The 20484-nt window shown below is 37.8% G+C and overlaps 2 protein-coding genes across 22 annotated transcripts in view; both read right to left on the reverse strand.

Annotated features, from left to right (window-relative positions):
* The window catches only part of LOC129731640 (dual 3',5'-cyclic-AMP and -GMP phosphodiesterase 11-like), a 328537-nt gene that overhangs the window by 11899 nt on the left and 296154 nt on the right, over positions 1-20484 (reverse strand). For all 20 annotated transcript variants that reach the window (XM_055691783.1, XM_055691782.1, XM_055691781.1 and 17 more), the window contains 7 exons: positions 3179-3334; positions 1409-1609; positions 1180-1341; positions 930-1088; positions 700-876; positions 275-639; positions 27-215 (listed from right to left, as the gene is read on the reverse strand). In XM_055691783.1, coding sequence (XP_055547758.1) covers positions 27-215; positions 275-639; positions 700-876; positions 930-1088; positions 1180-1341; positions 1409-1609; positions 3179-3334 — 1409 coding nt within the window. The remainder of the gene's footprint in view (positions 1-26; positions 216-274; positions 640-699; positions 877-929; positions 1089-1179; positions 1342-1408; positions 1610-3178; positions 3335-20484) is intronic.
* LOC129731643 (uncharacterized) lies at positions 8409-12678 on the reverse strand. Of its 2 annotated transcripts, none has more exons than XM_055691803.1 (2): positions 8834-12678; positions 8409-8765 (listed from the first exon to the last, which is right to left on the reverse strand). In XM_055691803.1, the coding sequence occupies exon 1, from the start codon at positions 11048-11050 to the stop codon at positions 9761-9763; it is 1290 nt and encodes a 429-aa protein (XP_055547778.1). In that variant the 5' UTR covers positions 11051-12678; the 3' UTR covers positions 8409-8765; positions 8834-9760. The 2 variants fall into 2 exon arrangements, with proteins under 2 accessions (XP_055547778.1, XP_055547777.1); XM_055691802.1 differs by having other exon boundaries at positions 8825-12678.

Genomic DNA, 20484 nt, shown 5'->3' on the forward strand with positions numbered 1-20484 from the left:
AACAAATGATTTGTCACAAAACCAACCTAAAATACACCGCTAAATCGGTGGAAAGGATCGCGTCCTCTAATACTTTTATCACACGGCTGTAGTCATCTGAGGATAGATTAAGCAGAATCTGGTTTCCGGGACTGTTGATGATCATCAAACACTGGTCAAAGTGGTGATGTTCCATCGTTGAAGTGGAGTACAGTTGAGCTAGTGGTGATGAAGCTCTAAAATATCAAACTCAATTACAACTAAGCAAACGCAACAGATAATGTTCAAAACAAACTTGATCTGGAAGGAGTTATTGGTCCCACGATGATCCAGGTCATGGCACAGACAAGCGATGATTAGCGCAAGGCATTCGATCTCGCCGAAAATCTTCCACCACTGCGTCGAAGTGAGAATAGCGAACATCATCTGCGTCACGTTAAATGCGTGCCGCCAGTTGTGGTAGGTTACGTTGCGATAGTTTTTCTTCACCGAAAGTAACCAGCGGCAGAGCACCTCGTAGTCGATGTGAAACCGCTCGACTAGATCCAAATCCAGGAACATTCGCAAGCAAGCCTTCAGCGTATCATCGTCCTCCATATCCAAATCGTCGAATTTCAAATCGTGCAACTGGTAGAAGGCAGCCGATGGGACTTTAAGTTGCTACAAAAGAAAAAAATGGCTTTAGTTGACGCTACAAATTGGTGAATTTGCCAATTTTACCCGTAACCGGTAGGCATCATCCATCGTTGCCGACGCATGATAACTGAGCACCTCCAGTGTTACGCTCTGTTTGGCCATCGCCACAATCGCTTTTTCGTACATGTGCGTATTGTGAATGCCCATGCCGCAAAAGATCGCAAATGCTTCCACAAAATTTTCGTCGTTTTTGGTAAAAGTCTGAAAAATTCCAACAACATTACAGGGCCAGTCGCAGAATCGGCCATACTTACTAGCTCATCAAACTTATTGATTAGCTGTATTACACCTATAATTTGACTTAGAGAATTTTTGATCGCCATACAGAGAATGGTTTTGTGGTGGAAGCCTTGGCCCTCATCCACACTCGGATCGAACCGGTCGTCCTCGTAGGCGTTGCAAATATTTACAGTCTGTGCGGAAACGAAAACAAATTCAAGCAAAGAATGTAAGCACACGGATGAGTTTTCAAAGTTTTATAGTAGTTATAATTACGAAACTCACCTCGCCGGTCGTAGCCACATAGCCGGTGATGCCTATATTGATAGGAAATCGGGACTCGAATGGACTCGTCCTGGGGTCGCTCTCGTCTCCGCTGAGATCAGTGGCTTCAAAATCGAACACGCGCGAAAAGCTTCCTTTTGACGCTTCGTGCACCAATAGGATCTGAATTAAATGGTTGAAAAAAACGTTAAAATGAATTTTGTTAGGCGGAAAGTCCTCGCCAGCTTACTTGAACTCTTTGGCATTGAATTAAGCTCTGCATGTGGGTCAATATTCGGAACACCATATGCTCGATGGTGCTCTGCTCCTCGAAAATCATCCGGGCCAGGTCCAGTAGGACCTGATTTCGTTTCACTTCCAGTTGGGATTTTTCGTACAGTTGAGCGTTTCGTAGTCCAATACCGCAAAATTGCAAATAGGCAGCAAACACCTGAAAGCACACAATTCGGATGGATTAGTGGCGGATTATTATTTTCACCGACTGCCAACGACCGAAATAAAAATAATTGCATACTGAATATCTGAAATCAAACTCTGCAGGTTGATATTTGTTGACACTCTTGAGTGAAAGTGAAAAAAAGCATCCACAAACGTTATTTTTTTATAATCCTTTCAGAGTTCTCCCTTCCCGCTTTTTGCATGGAAGTGAACTGTCAAAACACCTCATTATATTTCATGCGATGGAAGCAAGACAACAAAATCAGTTTATCAGTTAACGAAGATTGTCAAGGCATCGGTCAGTGTCAGTGAAAAAGTGTTTCGGTGAGGTTCATTTTGGTTGAGTGGACTGTTTGTTTTTCTTTTTCGCTTTGAAGTGAAGATCATTTGGTTGGATTTGTCGTCAAATTTTATTCCGTAACCGTGAACGATGCGCGCGATCTGTTTCATCTGAGTATAACAGCACGTTACTAGGACGAAAATCTAGTGTATCTGAAAGAGTGCTGCGATCATTGGAAGTGAAAATTGAAAATGATTGGCCGTAATTTTCGAAGAATTTTGCTCGGGAAAATGACTTTTATCGGCACTGCTCTGCACTTGTTTTCCCCTAACGCGAGTTCTTGGTGACATAATACAGTTGTTATTATTTAAATTTTACTGCCGCTTACTGTAAAGCTGCAATGAATTCGTCTTACTCGCATTCGATATAAGAACCTATGAAAAGGAGAAGACTTATTGCTTTGCATACATGCAGTCAGGGTATTATGATTCATAAACACATGTCTATTTTTTCCCTCTGAATTCTAAAAGTCACGAGTTATTAGCTCTTTTCAGGGGAACAATAAGATATCTTTCCATCGAATCAGTTTTCGTTACCATGGCCCTCCTGGTAGCTTCTGAGCAATACGTGATTTATAAATTTTTGGTTATAAAAACATAGGATGGATACAGATTTTTCTCTTTCGTGTATATTTTTCTGAAATGGATTTAAAACGTTTTACGACATTCTGCCAGTTAATGAAAAAATACTGTTTTCGAGTTGTTTGCTGTTGCTGTTTCTGTAACGATTAAAAGTGGCTTAAATAGCATGAAAAACTGTGCATACTGCGGGTCTGTTTTAAAATTCTAGGAAATCAGAGAATGTGAAAAAACACACAGCCGGAACACTCAACAGCTCTTTAAGAAGCTGTTTGAAAACGTTGAGTAATCAGCTTATCAATCTCACTTCAAGGCTAACAATCAAGCTAACTGCGAAAACTTCTAGCTCAACAACGTGCACTGAAGAGCTATTCAAGAAGGTGTGGCCCGACAAACGGGTACGATGTACTGCAACATCATTACGGCAAATGAGCATAAAATCAACATTGTGCGAGTAACCAAATCCTATTAACGCATCAACCGAAGGATGGCTAGCAGCAATTCAATGAAAAATAAATGGTTCGTGCAGATTCGCCGTTGGTAACGCAGTCCCGCCTCGTGCCGGTATTCAATATTTATTCAGCAGCTCATTACAGTCCTTCGGGAGGACCCATTATTGTACCGAGCCGTTGCGGCAACTTACCTTCTCGTCGTAAGCGGTGAAGCACTGGTCTCCCTGCTTGTTGATCACCTGTGCCACCCCGACCACATCGCCGGAACCATCCTTGATGGGCATACAGAGCAGTGCTTTTGTACGATAGCCAGTTTGTACGTCGATTTCCCGGTTGAACCGTTCGTCCTTCAGGGTCAGCGTGTTTTGTGTTGTGCGTACATGAAATGGGAGAGTATAGTCAGAAAATGTTACAATCGAATTAATTTGCGCTGGAGTTTATTGAAATAAATTTGGTTAACATCGGTATATCGAAATTCAATTTCCGGTGAATTATTTATGATCAACGCAAGTTGACTGGTTGTAGCGAAGGGATGAACTACAGATGTTTATCTGGAGAGTAGAGGAACATAGTTTATCATTTTTCCAAACAGCTGATCGTTGATCCATACTGTCATTGACGAAGATATGTTTTAAGATGACTTTTTATTACAGCTGTATTAAAAGTTGCAGACAGAAGTCTAATGTATTCTGTCGGGTGGTAAACATAACCTTAAAACTTTCTATTCGAAACCGATAAATCTTAAACTTTCGAATGGAAATTGAATTTTACAGATGATTTATAGCACACTCTCTCTCATCATCGAGATGCAAAGTGTAAAATATTCATTTGAAACATGTGTAATCGTACTATCCTCGCTTGTTGACTTTACTCCCCGTTAGATCCGATATAGAAGAGCTGCTGTCTGCAGACTGGTATCTAATGGAAAACTGTTCGCCGCATAAGGCACTGCAGTAGTAATTTTATTATATCTTAGGTTATTACATTTACTTTTCGTTTCTAGCCATACTGCAGCTGACATCGATTCAGACTTGTTTTCCACCTAGTGGGAGGTAGTGAAGGAAGAATCTGGTTTTGGTAACAGATAGTGTTTTCCCTCTATGCATTTCAAGATCGATTTCATCACGTCATTAAGTATACCGAAAAGAACGTGCTTGAAATGTATTTATCACGCTGGTATATAATTGAGTTTAGGCTGGCACTATTAGAACGACGACGGGTGTTATTGCCTCGATTGCATACGATTTTACGGGTTTCCCGGGATTTCGAGATTTGAAGGAATATTTGTTGAGACTCGGAAACACCGAAATATTAAAAATTTCCGAGTAATTCAATCGAGAAGGACGCTATAGTTAAATCGAGTTCAAATGTACATAATATCAAGTGACGGTAGATCAAGGGTACGTTATATTGTATGATAATTTTCCTGTAAAATTTTTGAACTAATTCAAACTAAATAACGTATAAAACGATGCAATTTTACAGTTCCGTAGTCTGATAATATTGAACTAAACTTTTATCAAGTTTTCACTTTGGTATGAAATTGGTCATAAATACTCACACCTGGACAAAATATTTATTGATTTACTCCCAGATTAAATAAAAATAGAGTAAGGTACCAAACAAGTTTACATTTTCTTCGACGTAGGGCCACGTCTTAAGGCAAAAGTGCAAATTTGAATTTCTCTCGCATTTCAATAAATGCATTATATCCCTTTCCGACCGAGCCCACACAATTGTGTTGGTAAAAAATGACTGATAACAAAACCTAAATCGAAGCAAGTCCTATACAAAAACACTTGCTTGCTCCTTTTTTTTATTTTTCGTAGCAGCTACGATGTTGACACTAGCGGTGTGAAAAATAAAACAACGAGTAGGACGTTCAAAAAGCGAGAGTGAAGGTTTTGTTTAAGTCACCTTCTACCTACGCAATTATATAGGCCCGGTCGGAAAGGGATATGCGAGACTTTACGCTAACTAAGCCCCAAAACAGAAAACATTTTCAAGGTTTATGCACCAATCGAATCGTGTTTTTATGAAATTTGTCCTTGGCATTAACAAAAACAAATAGCTAGTGCAAATTCAAAATCAATCAACTACTAACATGTATGTATCTCGTGCACTTTTTTCATAAAGTTATACATATAGTGAATGTGCTGTATGTTTTGCCTTTCTCCTAGAAAGGTATAGCAATCACTGCAAGAACTAAAGGTATGAAAGTGCTCAAAAGGGCCGAATGTCGTATATCACTCGACTCAGTTCGACGAGCTGAGCATTTTCTGTATGTGTGTGTGTGTATGTGTGTGTGTGTAATGCTCTCCCAATCTCACTAGATTTGCTCAGAGATGGCTAGACCGATTTTCATGGAATTAATTGCAAATGAAAGGTCTAGTTGTGTCATAGGTTGCTATTGAATTTTATTGTAATCGGATTTTTAGTTTAGAGGTTATGTTTAAAAATGTAAAAATCACGAAACATCATTATCTCAGAAACTGCTCAACCTATTTTAACAATTTAACAATTGATTTTAAATGAATGGGCTACCTAAAAAACCCTTAACTTTTGAATTTCATAAAGATTAAACATGTGGCTCAAAAGTTATTTACAGAAACGTGTTCTGGAGAGTGTTTAATCTCACTCATGTTTCACAGAGATGGCTGGACCGATTTCCACAAAATCAGTGTCATATGGAAGGTCCAGTTGCCCCATAACACCCTATTGATTTGTTTTGCAATCGGACTTTTACTTTGCCTGTTATGATTTAAAATGTAAAATCCAGCTATGAAAAAAAAAATATTCCGAAGACTACTTAAACTCATTCATTTTTCTCAGAGATTGATGAACCGATTTCCACAAAATGAAAGGTCTAGCTGCCTCATAACACCCTATTGAATTTCACTGTAATCGGTTTGTAACTTCGTCTGTAATGTATCAAAATGTGAAAATCACGAAACTTCATTATCTCAAAAACTACACAACCGATTTGAACAATAGGCTAGTTAAAGGATAACCGATGAAATACGATGATTGATCACGTGGTTTAAAAGTTGTGAAAAGAATGTCATATTTGAAATAGAAGAAAAATCCTTTTCTATAAATAATCGAATCCAAAATGATATTTAATCGAATGATATATAATCGAGTCCAACCTAAATATGAGTACAGTAACGTTTCGTTACGATCAAAAACAAATTTCGCGTCATATATTTGAAACATATTATTATATGTGTTTGAATTGATTTAAAACATATGTTAGGTATGGTTTCACTGGCTACCAAATATTTGTTATTTAGGATGAAAAATAAATCTAGCAACTGTTATCAAGGTGTTTTGTCTCTCTCCTAGAAAGGTATACTGCCTTTCCAAGCATAGTTGTCCCAGCGTGCATAAGGTTTGTGTAGAATATGGGACTACTATGATTAGAACGGCAGTATAGCGATCACTGAAATAACTCAAGATATAAAAGTGCTCCAAAGGGCCGAATGTCGTATAACACTCGACTCAGTTCGACGAGCTGAGCATTTTCTATATGTGTGTGTGTATATGTGTGTGTATGTGTGTGCATGTGTGCGTATGTGTGTGTGTGTGTAACGCTCTCCCAATCTCACTCGATTTTCTCAGCGATGGCTGGACCGATTTCAATTAAATTAATTACAAATGAAAAGTCTATTTGCCCCATAAGATTCTATTGAATTTTATTGTAATCGGATTTCTAGTTTAGAAATTCTGTATCAAAATGTAAAAATCACGAAGCATCAATATCTCAGAAACTACGCATCCGATTTTAACAAAATTAATCTCAAATGAACGAGCTACCTAAAAAAATCTTAACTTTTGAATTTCATAAAGATTGGACATGTGGTTCAAAAGTTATGGAAAGTAACGTATTCTCGAGACTATTTAATCTCACTCATGTTTCTCACAGATGGCTGGACCGATTTTCATAAAAGCGGTGTCAAATGGAAGGTCTAGTTGTCCCATAAGACCCTATTGATTTTTTTTCGCAATCGGACTATTACATTGCCTGTTATGTTTAAAAATGTGAAATCCAGCTATGAAAAGAAAAATATTCACAAGACTACTAAAACTCACTCCTTTTTCTCAGAGATGGCTGACCCGATTTCCACAAAATTAGTGTCAATTAATTAAAATTAAATTAAATTGTTAAAACAACGAAAATCTATTATCTCAAAGATTACACGACTTATTTAACATAACTAGTGTCATACGAACGAGTTATCTCCTAAACTTACAAACAACTAACTTCATAACAACTTAATATGTGGTTCAAAAGTTATGGAACGAAAAGAAATTCAAAGACTATTTATCACTATACCTGATTTGATCAATATATATGGCCTCAACATGATTAAAATGTGGTATCGTTCTATTTGAACGTTCCCGGTTTTGATCGTGTTTAAATTGTTCAAAATTAAGAGTCAATTCTTTTATTTCGCTATTTCTTGAACACTACCATTACGTCAAATTTCATATTTTATACTTCAATTACAACATCAATATTTTAGAACCCGAAGAGTGAATATACTTTTATTGGATTGAATCGTCCATGTAAATCTATTTTTACAAATAATAAATTGGAATGAGAAAGGCTTGGTGTGACCGCTAGGTGGATTAATTTAAGTTTTTCCTAATACTGTAATTGTAGTGGGAACAGTTGCTATGAACCCTTAATTTGGCTACCATAGCAGCACTACCGTAATCTCGCAAACTGACGTAAGCGCCAAAGTGGCCGATTTGTGTTTTTTGCGATTAAATGATAGAACACACCAAACCGGACCTATAGGCAAATTTTATCAAAAGTGCAAAAATAGCGTCATTATTTCACGAAAACGAAATGACGTAACCGCCATTTCTACTCAACATAACGTAAATCCAACCCAACTATGTTTGTGATGCTTTCATTGCATTCAACGACTCGCAAACTTTACTAAATTTGGCATATAGATGTTTTTGGGAGCAGGAAATATTTCTATGGTGGTACCAGAGTTGCCAATAAAATTTGTATTTAAACTGGAAGAATGCTAAAGAAAAAACTGGAAAAAACTGGCATTTTCAGAAAAATTTAATGAATAGCATAAAAAATGCAATAGAGCTTCTCTGTGATGGTTACAGAATCCAAGGTTAGTTTTAAATATAGCAAAAAATCACTAATTTCAATCAGAACTGTTCTGTTTCGGGTTTCCTTTCTTTTTAATTTCATTGTTATCCCCAAAAAAATTAAAAATTGCCTAATCAATTTATCTCAAAATTAAGAAAATGAACTTTACTTCAACTTTTATCATGAGTGCTGATGCAACATTTTTTTACGTTACATCTGTGAAGTTTAAGTTCCAATTATCTTTGAGTTCGCTATCTTTTGGTATCTAATTATCCGAACATGTTTAAAACTGCTACGCAACAGAAATTATTTTACAGAATGCCGCCTGTTTATGACATTTTTGAGATCGATCGTTTTTGTTTTTTAAATAACATATTAAGCTATCATTGGAATTGATTTTTCCCACGATCTGGTAAAATCTATTCGTCAGTTTCTGTCTTACTTTCCTTTTTCATCTCATCAATTCTATGTAGTTTATATTTTGGCCGTGTTTCGTGCGAGAAAATAGAAAAGGCTGGAAACGAAGATAAGAATTGTTACAATGATTTAACAATTTACTGGGTTCAATGATGGCAATTTCGGTCACGGGTTTCTTTAAAACACGTTTTATTATGTCAAAGCCGACGTTTCAAGGATATATTTCCTCGTCCTCAGGGCAACTAGGATTAACAGTTTACAATTTACATAAATTAGTCACACGAATTAAGTTATTACATACACAACTTACAAACAAAACAAACAAGTTCTCGTCAAAATATGGTGCATTGGTGTAAAATTGCTTTAGGTTAACTGCACTACACTATGGATATAAAACATACAAAATATTAATTGGTTTGTGACTTTTCAAAATTTAAAAAAACGCAAACGGATGAGCTACACTTACACAGTATCTTCCAACACACATCACACACGATTAAAGCCGTCGGGAAATGTTGCGTCAAAACGGAGAGAAATAATGTTGCAAGACAGAGATAGAGAGTGCTAGAGACTGTAGTAGTCTGCATCAACATGTGAGAAATCGCAGCGTGCCGGAGAAAGCGATGTTTAAGTTGTTCGTGTCCGTTCTATAATTTATTGCGGATCTGTCACATGCGATGTAACACATTTCTAACACCTGTAATGCTTGAATCCTGTCATCCGAAGTTAAAATTCTAGTGTTGGCTATATTGAAACTGTGATTCTCTTCTATCGCATGCTTCATCAACGCCGTCTTTTTAAACTCATCTTCCCTTCCCTCCCTCTCAGTGCTAGAATCTCTATACTGTTCGTAGCGTTTCATGAGAGAGCGGCAAGACGGTTCTTCAGTTGCTGTGTAGTCATACTAATGTATGAGCTATCGCAGTCTGCACACGGGATACGGTATATAACGTTTCTTTTTGAAAGATGCGAAGAAGAGTCTTTGAGTTTCGTGAAAAGTAGTCTGTTGGTTTTGACGCATTTGAAACTCAGACTGATATTTTCATGGTTCTTTTTAATGCTGCGTGCAAGTGCGGGTGTGAGGCCGTCAACATGGTGCAAAGATCGATATACTTTTGGTTCCGAGTTTACTTCCTCAACAACGTTATTTGTGCTTTGGTTGATAAATCTGTCGATTAACCGATTTATCAGTGAGCTCGGATAGTTGTTGGTAAGCAAGTGCTCGCGTACTATCTGCTTATTTTCCGTGAGCGATTTGTTCGTCGATAATCGAAACACTCTCCCAATAAAACCGGACAGGTTTCTTATACCACTCGGTCACGATTTTGTGTTCGTTGGTTCTAATAAAAACCATATCTAAATACGGTAATCGGTTGTTATTTTCTACCTCATATGTGAATTGAATATGTGAGTCGAACCCGTTGAGAGCGTTCCTCACATATTCAATCTTGTCCGCTGGGAGAGCGGTGAACAAATCGTCGACGTATTTTTTAATACATGGAATGTGTACATCGATCTTTGCAAGCACATCATCAAGTAATGTAGTCATTACAAGATCAGCTAAAGCAGGTGACAAAGGATTCCCCATGGCTGTCCCCTCCTTTTGCCGGTAATAGGCCCCACGGAAGGTGAAATAACTGGACGAGATGTTAAACTCAATGAGCTTAATAAAAACATTTTGATCTTTGTTCGTCGTATTTTTCTCGATCAAGTTCCAGTTATTTCTCACCGCTTGTACCACCAAGTCTCTCGGTATGCAAGTGAACAGGCTTACCACATCAAACGATACCAATACATAGTTGGGGGGAAGTGTGACGTTGTTAATAAACGTACAGAACTCATATGAGTTGCGTACGTTATATTTCTCGTGGTCTACCGGATGATGCAGAATTCTAGCAAGGTATTTTGAGAGATCATATGTTGGGCAGTTTATGCATGACAGTATGACCCTCAGTGGATTGCCGTCCTTATGAATCTTAGGTAAGCCATAAATTTTAGGGCAAGTCGCGTTGTATGTAGTTAGCCGATTCTTGGTGGGTTGATCAATCATTTTTTGGTCGAATAGTGATTTCACCAGCGTGTTATTTTTCGTTTGAATTTTGCTTGTCCAATCCGCGTCGATCCTTTCGTATGTGTCGATGTCGTCAATAAGGGCTCTCATTTTTGACTCATAATCTTCTCTCTTCATTATAACTGTTTTATTACCCTTATCGGCGGTTACAACACATAAGTCTGGATATTCTCGGATGAACTTTTTGCTGACATGAAATGCTTCGATCAAAAAACGATTGATAGTGTCTGGTGGTGATGTATGACCACCGTTCGTTAGCCTGTTCATATGATTTTGAATTATGTTGATGTACTGATTGCGACAAACCATTTGCAAACTCTCATCTCGTTCGGACTGTAGAATTGATTCCAAGTCCGCGATAATCTTGAAATATGGAATTTCTTGATTATTTTCCAACAATTTACAACATTTACGTTCTAAGAATATTTCCAAAAACCAATCGGAGCTTGAGTACATAAAAAATCTGGATAAAACTGGGAAATAAACAAAAAACTGGAAGATTCTGGGATTAAACTGTTTGACTGGATCACTCAAAATAAACTGGAAGAATCCAGTTTAAACTGGAACATTGGCAGCTCTGGGTGGTACGATACCTCTCTCTTCTCTGCAAGAGAAGGGTTCCGTCCAAGTAAAACATATATTTGAAACAATTTTCCCGGAAAATAGCTACAATGATCGCAATGATGCCCAGGAGCCAAGAATTGCCCCCAGAGACTATTTTGAATTCTAAGATGGCAACTTCTGGTTTCCTAACAACTGACCAAAATGGCCAAATACTACCTTATATGAGAATTTCCGCAATCAGAATGATACACAGAGACCAGAAATAAAGCCTTTTTGAAATCCAAGATGACGACTCCTGCTCTCTGGAAAACATCCCAAAATTATCGAATACCACTCAATATGGATATTTCCCGAATCGGGATGATGAACAGCAGCCTACAATTGATCCCAGAGAAGACCGTGTTAATCTCCGACCACGGATTCAGCTTAGCGGGGATGATATTGAGGAAGTTGGCAAGTGCGTGCACCTAGGCTAACTGGTGATTACCGAGAACGACATTAGCAGAGAAATTCGTCGAGGTCCTATGGCGGAAAATCGTGCCGTTTTTGAACTAAGGAGGATGCACTGCTCGCATAAAACTTGCCGCGGAACGAAGTTGACTATCTACAAAACTTTGTTCATACTGTAGCCCTCTAAGGACACGAAGCTTGGTCCATGCTCGTGGACAACTAAAGCGCACTTGCTTTTTGTACGAAACAAGTGCAGATAGAAGATAGCAGAGGCCACGAATGCTATTATATTCCAAACTAAATTCCTTTTCAAGAAAGTATTCTCGAATTGCGATTATTTGCCTGATTATGAAAAAAAAAAGTTGAGCGACTTGTTGCATACTACGATGGATGTATGTACGTCAATCGGTTGTAGAAACAGTGAAATGAAAATCGCTGTTTCTACAACAAAATGACGTTGGTAGCATAACTTCAGTTTATGAACCTTTATCCACAAATCATTCGTTCGGCAATGTTTTGCGATTATATTAATGCATTATGTACAGATCAGATTGGTGAAATTCGTCCTAACACTCATTCATTATACAAACGTTTTTGGAAATACTACAAGGTATACAGCCCTAGGGTTGTATGAAATGGGGCGTGGGACTAAACACTGTAATTAGGGGATTTTTCGTTACAAAATATACAGAGTCTGCGGCAGAATTAATGTGTTTGCTCAGCAACTGTACGTATTTTTATTTTCAGCCGCCCCTGGAAATCAATTTTTGAAATATATTCAACAACACTCGAAAGAATATCGTTTATATCTGGCGATTTTATGCCTGTAGTGTTTTTTGTGTGCAAACAACATGTATTTGGTAAGGCACAAGCAAGAAGCACCAAGAATTTCTGGTAATTCGTCAAAATCAGAATTAACTTCATATCCTCAAAAACCAAATCCAATAATACTTACGTTATCATAATGAATGGTTTTGTCTTATTTAACTCTGATAAAATCAAATTTATAATATGGATATTAGTTTCAAAATAATATGGAAGCCTTCACATAGGTTCATTAATTGGCAAACATAAGAAGATATGTTAAACAAAATTATTAACAAGTTCCAGCAAAAAATCGTAGCAATAAACAATTCCACTTTTGTTTTAAGCTTGACAATTTTCATTTGCCTACAACTACATTCGCTGTATTACGAAGACAGCTAATATTCGTTTATTATGATGAAGCTTAGAATAATAATATATAATCTAACAATTTTGAAACGCAAAAAGAGATTCTGAATGAGTCTTAGTAAATAAACCAAGAATTCACAAGCATTCACAGGCTCTTAATCTTCTGTTAATGTGCATATTTGGGAATTTACTCTTTCGATACTATCCGGTCACGATTATTTAGTGAATATCGAAGATAAAATTCAATAAATATCCGTTGCAAAAATTTACAATTCTTGTTGAGTAATTTATAGTTATCATATACATGAGATAAACTTTCAAATACCATCAGCAGCAGCATTGCAGTTAGAAATGTACGAACAAAAGTGTACCACTGCAATACGAATAGTACCGCTGCAGTACGAATAGAAGTGTACCGCTGAAATGTGCGAATAGAAGAATACCGCTGCAATCATAGACGACGAGAGACCTGCGGTTCTTTACTCCACTGGTACTGTTGCTTTTACCGGCATGTTTTCTTTCAAGACAGCAGTTTTTATTAGGTTCTAAAAGCAGGTTTAGAAATTGTTCAAGAATTGGGATTCTTTCAAACTTTTCGAAAAACTTTTACTTTTGAGACATCATATTAGTCTAAGCTCATGGAAGAAAGAATGAATTGACCTATTGGGACGGGGAGACTCTGTCAATTTTTATTTCGATATTGATACAGAGAATATCACAGGGAACGGATGGTGTCCATCAGGCTTGTCATTCTCCTCAGTATGTGAAAGGAGAGGAGAAAAAATTCACCGCGCACTTCTCATCCAGTATGTGCCTGCGTGCAGCAAATGCTTTCACCACACTGCTTCTTTCTCACTCCAAAGTGTCTCAACCAGCTTACAGAGAGACAAACACACTTCCAGCTCACCCCACATCTGATAGAAATAAGAGGGGTGAATCACTCTACAGAGAAAACACAGAAGTGCACAACAGTGTCCACTGGCGAGTAGTCCGGAAGGTGAAAAAAACCTACCGGGCAAAAATGTAGTCCTCGTGTAGCTTCGAACGAATTCCACCAGAGTGAATTCGACCGGCACGAGCGGCACGAGCAGCGCAGTCTATTTTTTTTCTCCCAATCTCTTTTCCTCTTCTGCCATGCTCAAGAATCCAACTGTGTAACGCACCGCAGATAGCTCTGCAGTGTAATTATTGTGCGTGATGTCCACACGTGTGAGAAAGTACACCATAGTTCATTGTCTCGCAAGAGAGAGATTTCAGATTTCGCCGCAGTGCGTTCAGGTAGCTCAACAGATAAAAATCGTTTGTCGCTCTCTTCTAGCATGAGCGTATTGATTTGCTCTTTAGTGTGACGGCAGTTGTCTCCGCAGTGCAAGATGTTCTCCTGCACTCTAGAGGTTTACTGAGGAGAAAAGACAAGCATGGTGTCCATCCACGTCGTCTGTGCTAGGAATGCTCGCATGTAATTGGTTCATTGTTCGTGTAAATTTGTCATTGAAACTATTTATCAATTTTACCGCTTAGCAATGAAATTAGAATGATAACTAGCATATTACAAAATTGTTATACATTTTATCTATCCAACAACATATTGGTTATTTTTATCCATCATGTGGTTATGCTGTTATTAACGTTTGAAATCTGACGCAACATTTGCCAGTTTCATTTCCAATTTTACAGAATGCATCCCAGTATAGTAAACAAAGACGCAGTCCCACGTCAAAAGCTGTGTACTGAAAATTTTACTCGCTGTCGCATACGTCAGTCTGCGAGATTACGGCAGAGCAGTAGACAGTTTCAGTGAAAAATGGGTTACTTTATCTCAAGTGTGCACAACACATGTGTACGACCATCTCAGATTTGATTCGAAATTTGGGGAATTATTCACATAGCCGTTTTTCGTCAAAAACCTTTACTTGCACATAACTCACTACGACTGCCAAAGTATGATGTCTTTAAATGAACATTATTCGTGAAAACAGCATTCATAATGAGAATTAGTCAAGGAACTCAAAAATTATTTTGATTTTGAGCGGCAGTTTAACCACATATAAATTTTTAGCATTTGAAAAATTCAGTTGTATTTTCCGACAAATGAGTAAATTTTGATTTGACAATTTAATGGTGCGAAAATTGTACACCAAAAACACCTCAGGAATTATGACCAAACTCGAGTTACAGCTTTTTTGGAAAATAAAGTTTAATTTATGTTTAATGTTTTAAGAGACAACTATCACCCCGAGGTAATATGAGTCAAAAAAAGAAAAAAAATATTTAGATTCCTTGATACTTGAAAATCCCAAAACTATTTATTGGGTTGTTTTTTGGGTTGGAAAGTTTACAGACCTTTTTCAAAAAATATGATTGTTTGATATAAAATGGAGAAATTTTAAACTGGCTTCGTTAAAATGGTATACCTTGAGATTAACTCATATTACGTCGGGGTGATATGTTATTTCTTACGTGAAATTTTTCAAAGAACACAATAAAATTATGAAATTTAGGATAAAAATAGCTGAATTTCCCGAAAAATGTAAATTTAGTTTTAAGGTGAAACCTCTCGCAATCCATTGTGTCTAGTGCACCAATACTATCGTGTTTTCGGTGTTTATGTATACGTGAAGTCTATGTATGCGATGTTGTATGTATGGATGAGGCCTGTAATAAATATCCTGCACGTTATTTTGTCTACCAGTCAAACATTGTTTACAAATTTTGCCGAAAATCAATTCACCTTAGAGGGCTATTGAACCCATTATGTGTGATGATGTACATTGGCATTCAAAGACGCTCAGGAATCTTAACTGTTTAAATATTATTCCAAAATATGGGATAGCCTCCCGTGTGGACGCATCGTGCCTTCCACACGGCGCATTTTTTTTGTGTCGCCTTCTTTCTGTTTTCTATTGGCGAAAGTGCTGGCAACGCCGTGTTGTATCATGTTTCGCATACCGGTTATTCGAGTTCTGATCGAGAAGTATATTGTTTTATTTTTTCCTCCAAAAAACATAAAAAACATAAATTGGAAAGCATGACGACAAGAAGGCGTGCACACGACAAAGCTCACTACGGCGCAATTGCGCCTTCCATGTAGACGAGTAGGTGGTAGAGGCTAGAAGGCACATTGGAAGGTTTCAAGAAGGTACTGCCAATTTTCGTCAGAGAAGCGATGTCATGCCGTGAGTGTATTCGGCCTTCAAAGATCAACTCATCTCACAGGTAAGGGAACCTGTTATGTACAACGGGAACGGGGAGCAAATGGTTAAATCTAGATTAACTTGCATTCAGTTTTTTCATCTGATTCACTCACCACTTGAAGTAATCCTCCACGGATCTGTCACAGCCCAAATCAAGGCATCAGGAGCATCGCGTTTCGCTTTCTTTTTGATTTCCCGCTGCAAGGCAGCTCTACGACGTTTAGTGCATCGGCCCATTTTCTCTAGCGGCAATACTTTTCTAGTTATGTTTTTGTTCACACTGGTTGGTTGTCGTCAAGACAACCATCGCGAATAACATTGTGGCCAGTTTTGCGGTTGAATAGATTATCTTAAAAATTAACTGAACGAAACTTCAACTGCAAAGTAGCAAATAGAACAACTTTTGAATGTTTTAAAAATATTTCAGTGATTCCTTTGATTACCTCAATTGTAAAAGTAAATAGAACAGGGTTTTTATGGAATTACTCAACAATGAACAAAATATCATAAAATCGAAACTTCCAACACTGCACTCATGCTGATGCAATAAGATGTGTTGGAAGACGGTTTGACGGAATTGATGAGAGAGTGTGAGAGAGGATCCGGCCATTTTGGTAGCCATTATTGGATTGCGAACCGTTCAACTTTTAAATACAAACATAATCGATATGGCAAAATTTAGGTCAAAAATTATATTTTTCTGTATTCCTTGGTTAATTTTCTTTAAAAATCATTTACCAGTATTTTTCAGACGTCTTATGCCTACAAAAAAGAGGTTTTGAACAAAAAAATGCGTGACTTTGTAGTAAAGAGAGGCTCCAACAGAGTGGGGGGTATTCCAATCGACACCAAAACTGTAATTTTTCCAAGTAACTTTAGATGAATAATTCCGCAAACTTTAAACCAAAATCGTAATGGTCGATGTCAAATTTGTGCCAATTCCATTCATTAGGGCGCGTGCCGATAATTCGCTCCACAAGTGCAATTTTGGATCATAATGCAGTCCTTAAATAAAGCTACAAGTTTGTCGAAGAAATCAGTACTTTAACCCTAATGCCTAAAGTGTGAGAGCCCATATTCAGTGGGATATTCAGCCAATGTTCGCGGTAAATATCATAATATGCACCACGAATATTGGCTGAATATTGTGTTGAATATCGGCTCTCACACTTCAGGTATAGGAGTTAGAGCATTGTATTATTCGTCATACTTGTAGTACTACTTGGAGACTATAAGTTTGTCGTATATCGTTTCTCAAAATTGCACTTGTGGAACGAGCCATCGGCACGCGGCGAAAAAACACCCCAATATTGAATATGCAACCTTGTTCTCAGGAACATGGTTAAACTGTCAAATTTGAAATTAAAATATACTCTATTGATGTTGAGCTTGAGGTTAACGACCAAACATTTCGTAGTTGCTTCTCCGTGATGGATCTGAGCGGCTGAAGTTGTACGAAGAACCGCGTATATGGCTACTCGAGATTAGTTTTCCATTTTCAGTGACCAATTCAGTAGCTATAGCTTTGTGTGTATCGATAACGGGCGGTGGCTACGCGTCCTTACAATTGTTAATGTAAGGAAGGATGTTGTTAGGAAGCAAGTTTACCAGCCATTGTTGTCGGAGACCAAGTTTACCATTGCATCTCCATGACTGCGACGGAAAAGGAGGGTTGTGTCACCGTGGTAAGTGTCTTAATCGGACAGTATTTCGCGCATTACGACAACGAAACATGAGTATCTTTTTGTCAAACTCCGCGGACCTTAACGAGCGGTGCACGCGATAGCCATTTCCCGTAAGAAGTTTCCAAATGTTTGAATGTTTGTCTTTTACTATTCGCGAGTATCGCCAAAAAAACAAACGCACGTCAGGTGCGAATTTTTGAAAGGTGTTCATTGCGTAATCATCAGAATAATCAACTTGCTCCGACGCTAGCAGAATGAGCTATTTTCGGGTACACCGTCATGTCGAGATCAAGTAAAAGATGAATTCTAACGTAGCTTGCTAATTACGGAAACGAACGAAGACTATCTATCTTGTCAAACGCAATTTGAAATCACAATTTGCCGAAAAATGCAATTTCTCAAGTGCAAGTGCCATATATCTGGCAACAATGCAATCCAAATTTATAATTTTTTTTCAGATTCCTTGACTAATTTTCTGAAAAATATTGTATTAGTTTATTTATAGACATTATGCTTTGGCAGCCATGATTGAAAAATATAAGTGTTTTTGATGTAATAAGGCAATTTTAACAAAATAGAGGAAGGTCCAGTCGGCACCAAAGCTGGGATTTTTGACGTAGAATTACGACTTACGGCAACATGTGTAGGGGTATGAATTGAAAACCGAAAACATCCAGAGCGTCACGAAAAATGTCCACTTTCGAATGCTTGAAACTCAACCGGTGTCACCGGTTTTCTTCATTCTCACAGCAATAGATTGGAAAATCAGCTGTGCGTCCAGCAAAATGCGGAAAACGTGATTTTGTAATGCTAACTGTCGTACTATTGAGAAAAGTAGAGACTTGTAGAGCGCATGTTTCGACCAATCAGAGATGAAACATGGCCTTTTTCTTCAGAACAGCCGCCGCTAAAATTATAAACGATTTGATTTTATGAACAAATTGTTGTGGTTGTTATTTTACTCGCTCTAGTTCACAAAGACACGCCTACCGAAGGTTTAACTCTCAGTAGTCACGTATAAAAGCTCGCATGCAATAATTTAGTCTTCACTGTATAACCAATTCGATTCACCCGAAATATTATCAAAACTCAATTTTTATGTACCTTCTAGAAATTTACGAACTCGGACTTTGTTTTCTTTAAATCATCAACGAAACAATTATGCTAAATACGGGCCTATTAATCAAATGATGTTAGTGTATAACCAACACTGTGAAGCAATTGACTTTTCTATGTCGAGAACTAAATTAAAACAATATTTCAATTCAACGCGCAATTTAAATCGACAGAATACATTCATTGTAATAATCCGTCAAGTAAAGAAACCATTATTTCAATTATGTATAAACTCTTTTTTTTCCTCTTTCACTAGTATAAATACCATATAGCATGTAAGTTAGTTATAAACATGTGTAGTCTACTTTTGTTTGACGAAATAAATATATATATAAATTACTGCAGCAAGGGGACAGTTGACTCCTACTGGAGACTGACCCACAACCGGTAGAGCAATAGCTGAGTTTAACACAGCAAGGCTGAGTAGGCGATTCATTCGGTCGCAGCGTCCCTTGACATACAGACCAACTGCACAGCATCGCTGAACGTGTTCGGACATGTCTTTAAGTTTGTTCAGATTTTTCGCATGGTTTTTATTTCCAGTTATTTTGCTAATAACTGTAAGTGTGATATAGAAAAGTTGCCAAGAAACGGCTTTTATTTTTTTATAAGTTATTGAAAAAAATTATTTTAAAGATATTTATTTCAAAAACAAAGTCATTTCAAAAAAATCGATCATCTCAAATTTTCAATAAGCTATAGATAGACATTTAGTTTCCCAAAACATTTCTTAACAAATTTTCTGAAAGCTCATGCAATTCCCTAGCATTCATCCCTTGACAACTTTTCTCTAATTTTCAACATCAACAACGAAAAATGACGCGCGTCTAAGCACACCCGAACTGTTTAGCCATGCCGCTTCCATTTACTTCCTTACAACATCGGCCTTAGGGTAAAACAGGCTGCACCTACCGTTGAGGCTGTTACCATACTGCTACTGGTACCCAAAGCTATTACCTCTTCAAATTAAGTGTTTTATTTGTCCTCAAAAGAACAATTGTTCAATTCCATATCGGATATAATGCAATCGCATCTGTGTAATATTACCGACAGTAATATTCTTCTGGACAAAATGATCCAACTTTTCCATTAGAGGAAGTGCCGGCTGATGTACGGCAAAAATCTCGCCCGATCGCTCGCATTGGCGTTCAGCCTGGCAGAGGCCTGAGACGTGGTGACCAACCACAGGGCAAGTGATTTGTTTAATTTGAAGGCAGCCACAGGCGCAATCCGCTGCTATCTTCTGTTACTGCTGAGTGTTGATATCTGCTGCTACTGCTGTCAACGTTGTAGACGATCCATCCAGCTCACCATCCGACTGATGAATGTAGCTAGTTTTCGCAGAAAAACTCTTTTATAGCCGAAGGGTGCTACGAAATAGACCACGCCTTTCAGTTCAGTTTTTCTATTCCCTAATGTTCTTCAGAGGAATTATTCCACAATTCGCATATGATTTTTGAATCCAGCGAATAAACACCGATGGTGCTCTTACACACGCAACGGTTTTAATCCGTAAAAAAAAAAAAATTGATTTCCTGATGACAATTCTCATGCTGCCCCAACACGGAGGAAATAATGGCAGTCTGGCGACACACGCTGAGAAGAACCGCGCTGCTCCTGAGATGTGGTGACCAACCACAGGGCTAGTGCTGCTGCTAAGGAAGGACGACTGCTGTTGTCGCTGTCTAGAACTATTATGAGCGGCTTC

The sequence above is a fragment of the Wyeomyia smithii genome, chromosome 3, assembly GCF_029784165.1.
Source record: "Wyeomyia smithii strain HCP4-BCI-WySm-NY-G18 chromosome 3, ASM2978416v1, whole genome shotgun sequence".
NCBI lineage: Eukaryota > Metazoa > Arthropoda > Insecta > Diptera > Culicidae > Wyeomyia > Wyeomyia smithii.

Excerpts from the sequence above, each read along its gene's own strand:
- LOC129731643 (XM_055691803.1), bottom strand. The coding sequence starts at position 11,050 with ATGTACTCAAGCTCCGATTGGTTTTTGGAAATATTCTTAGAACGTAAA.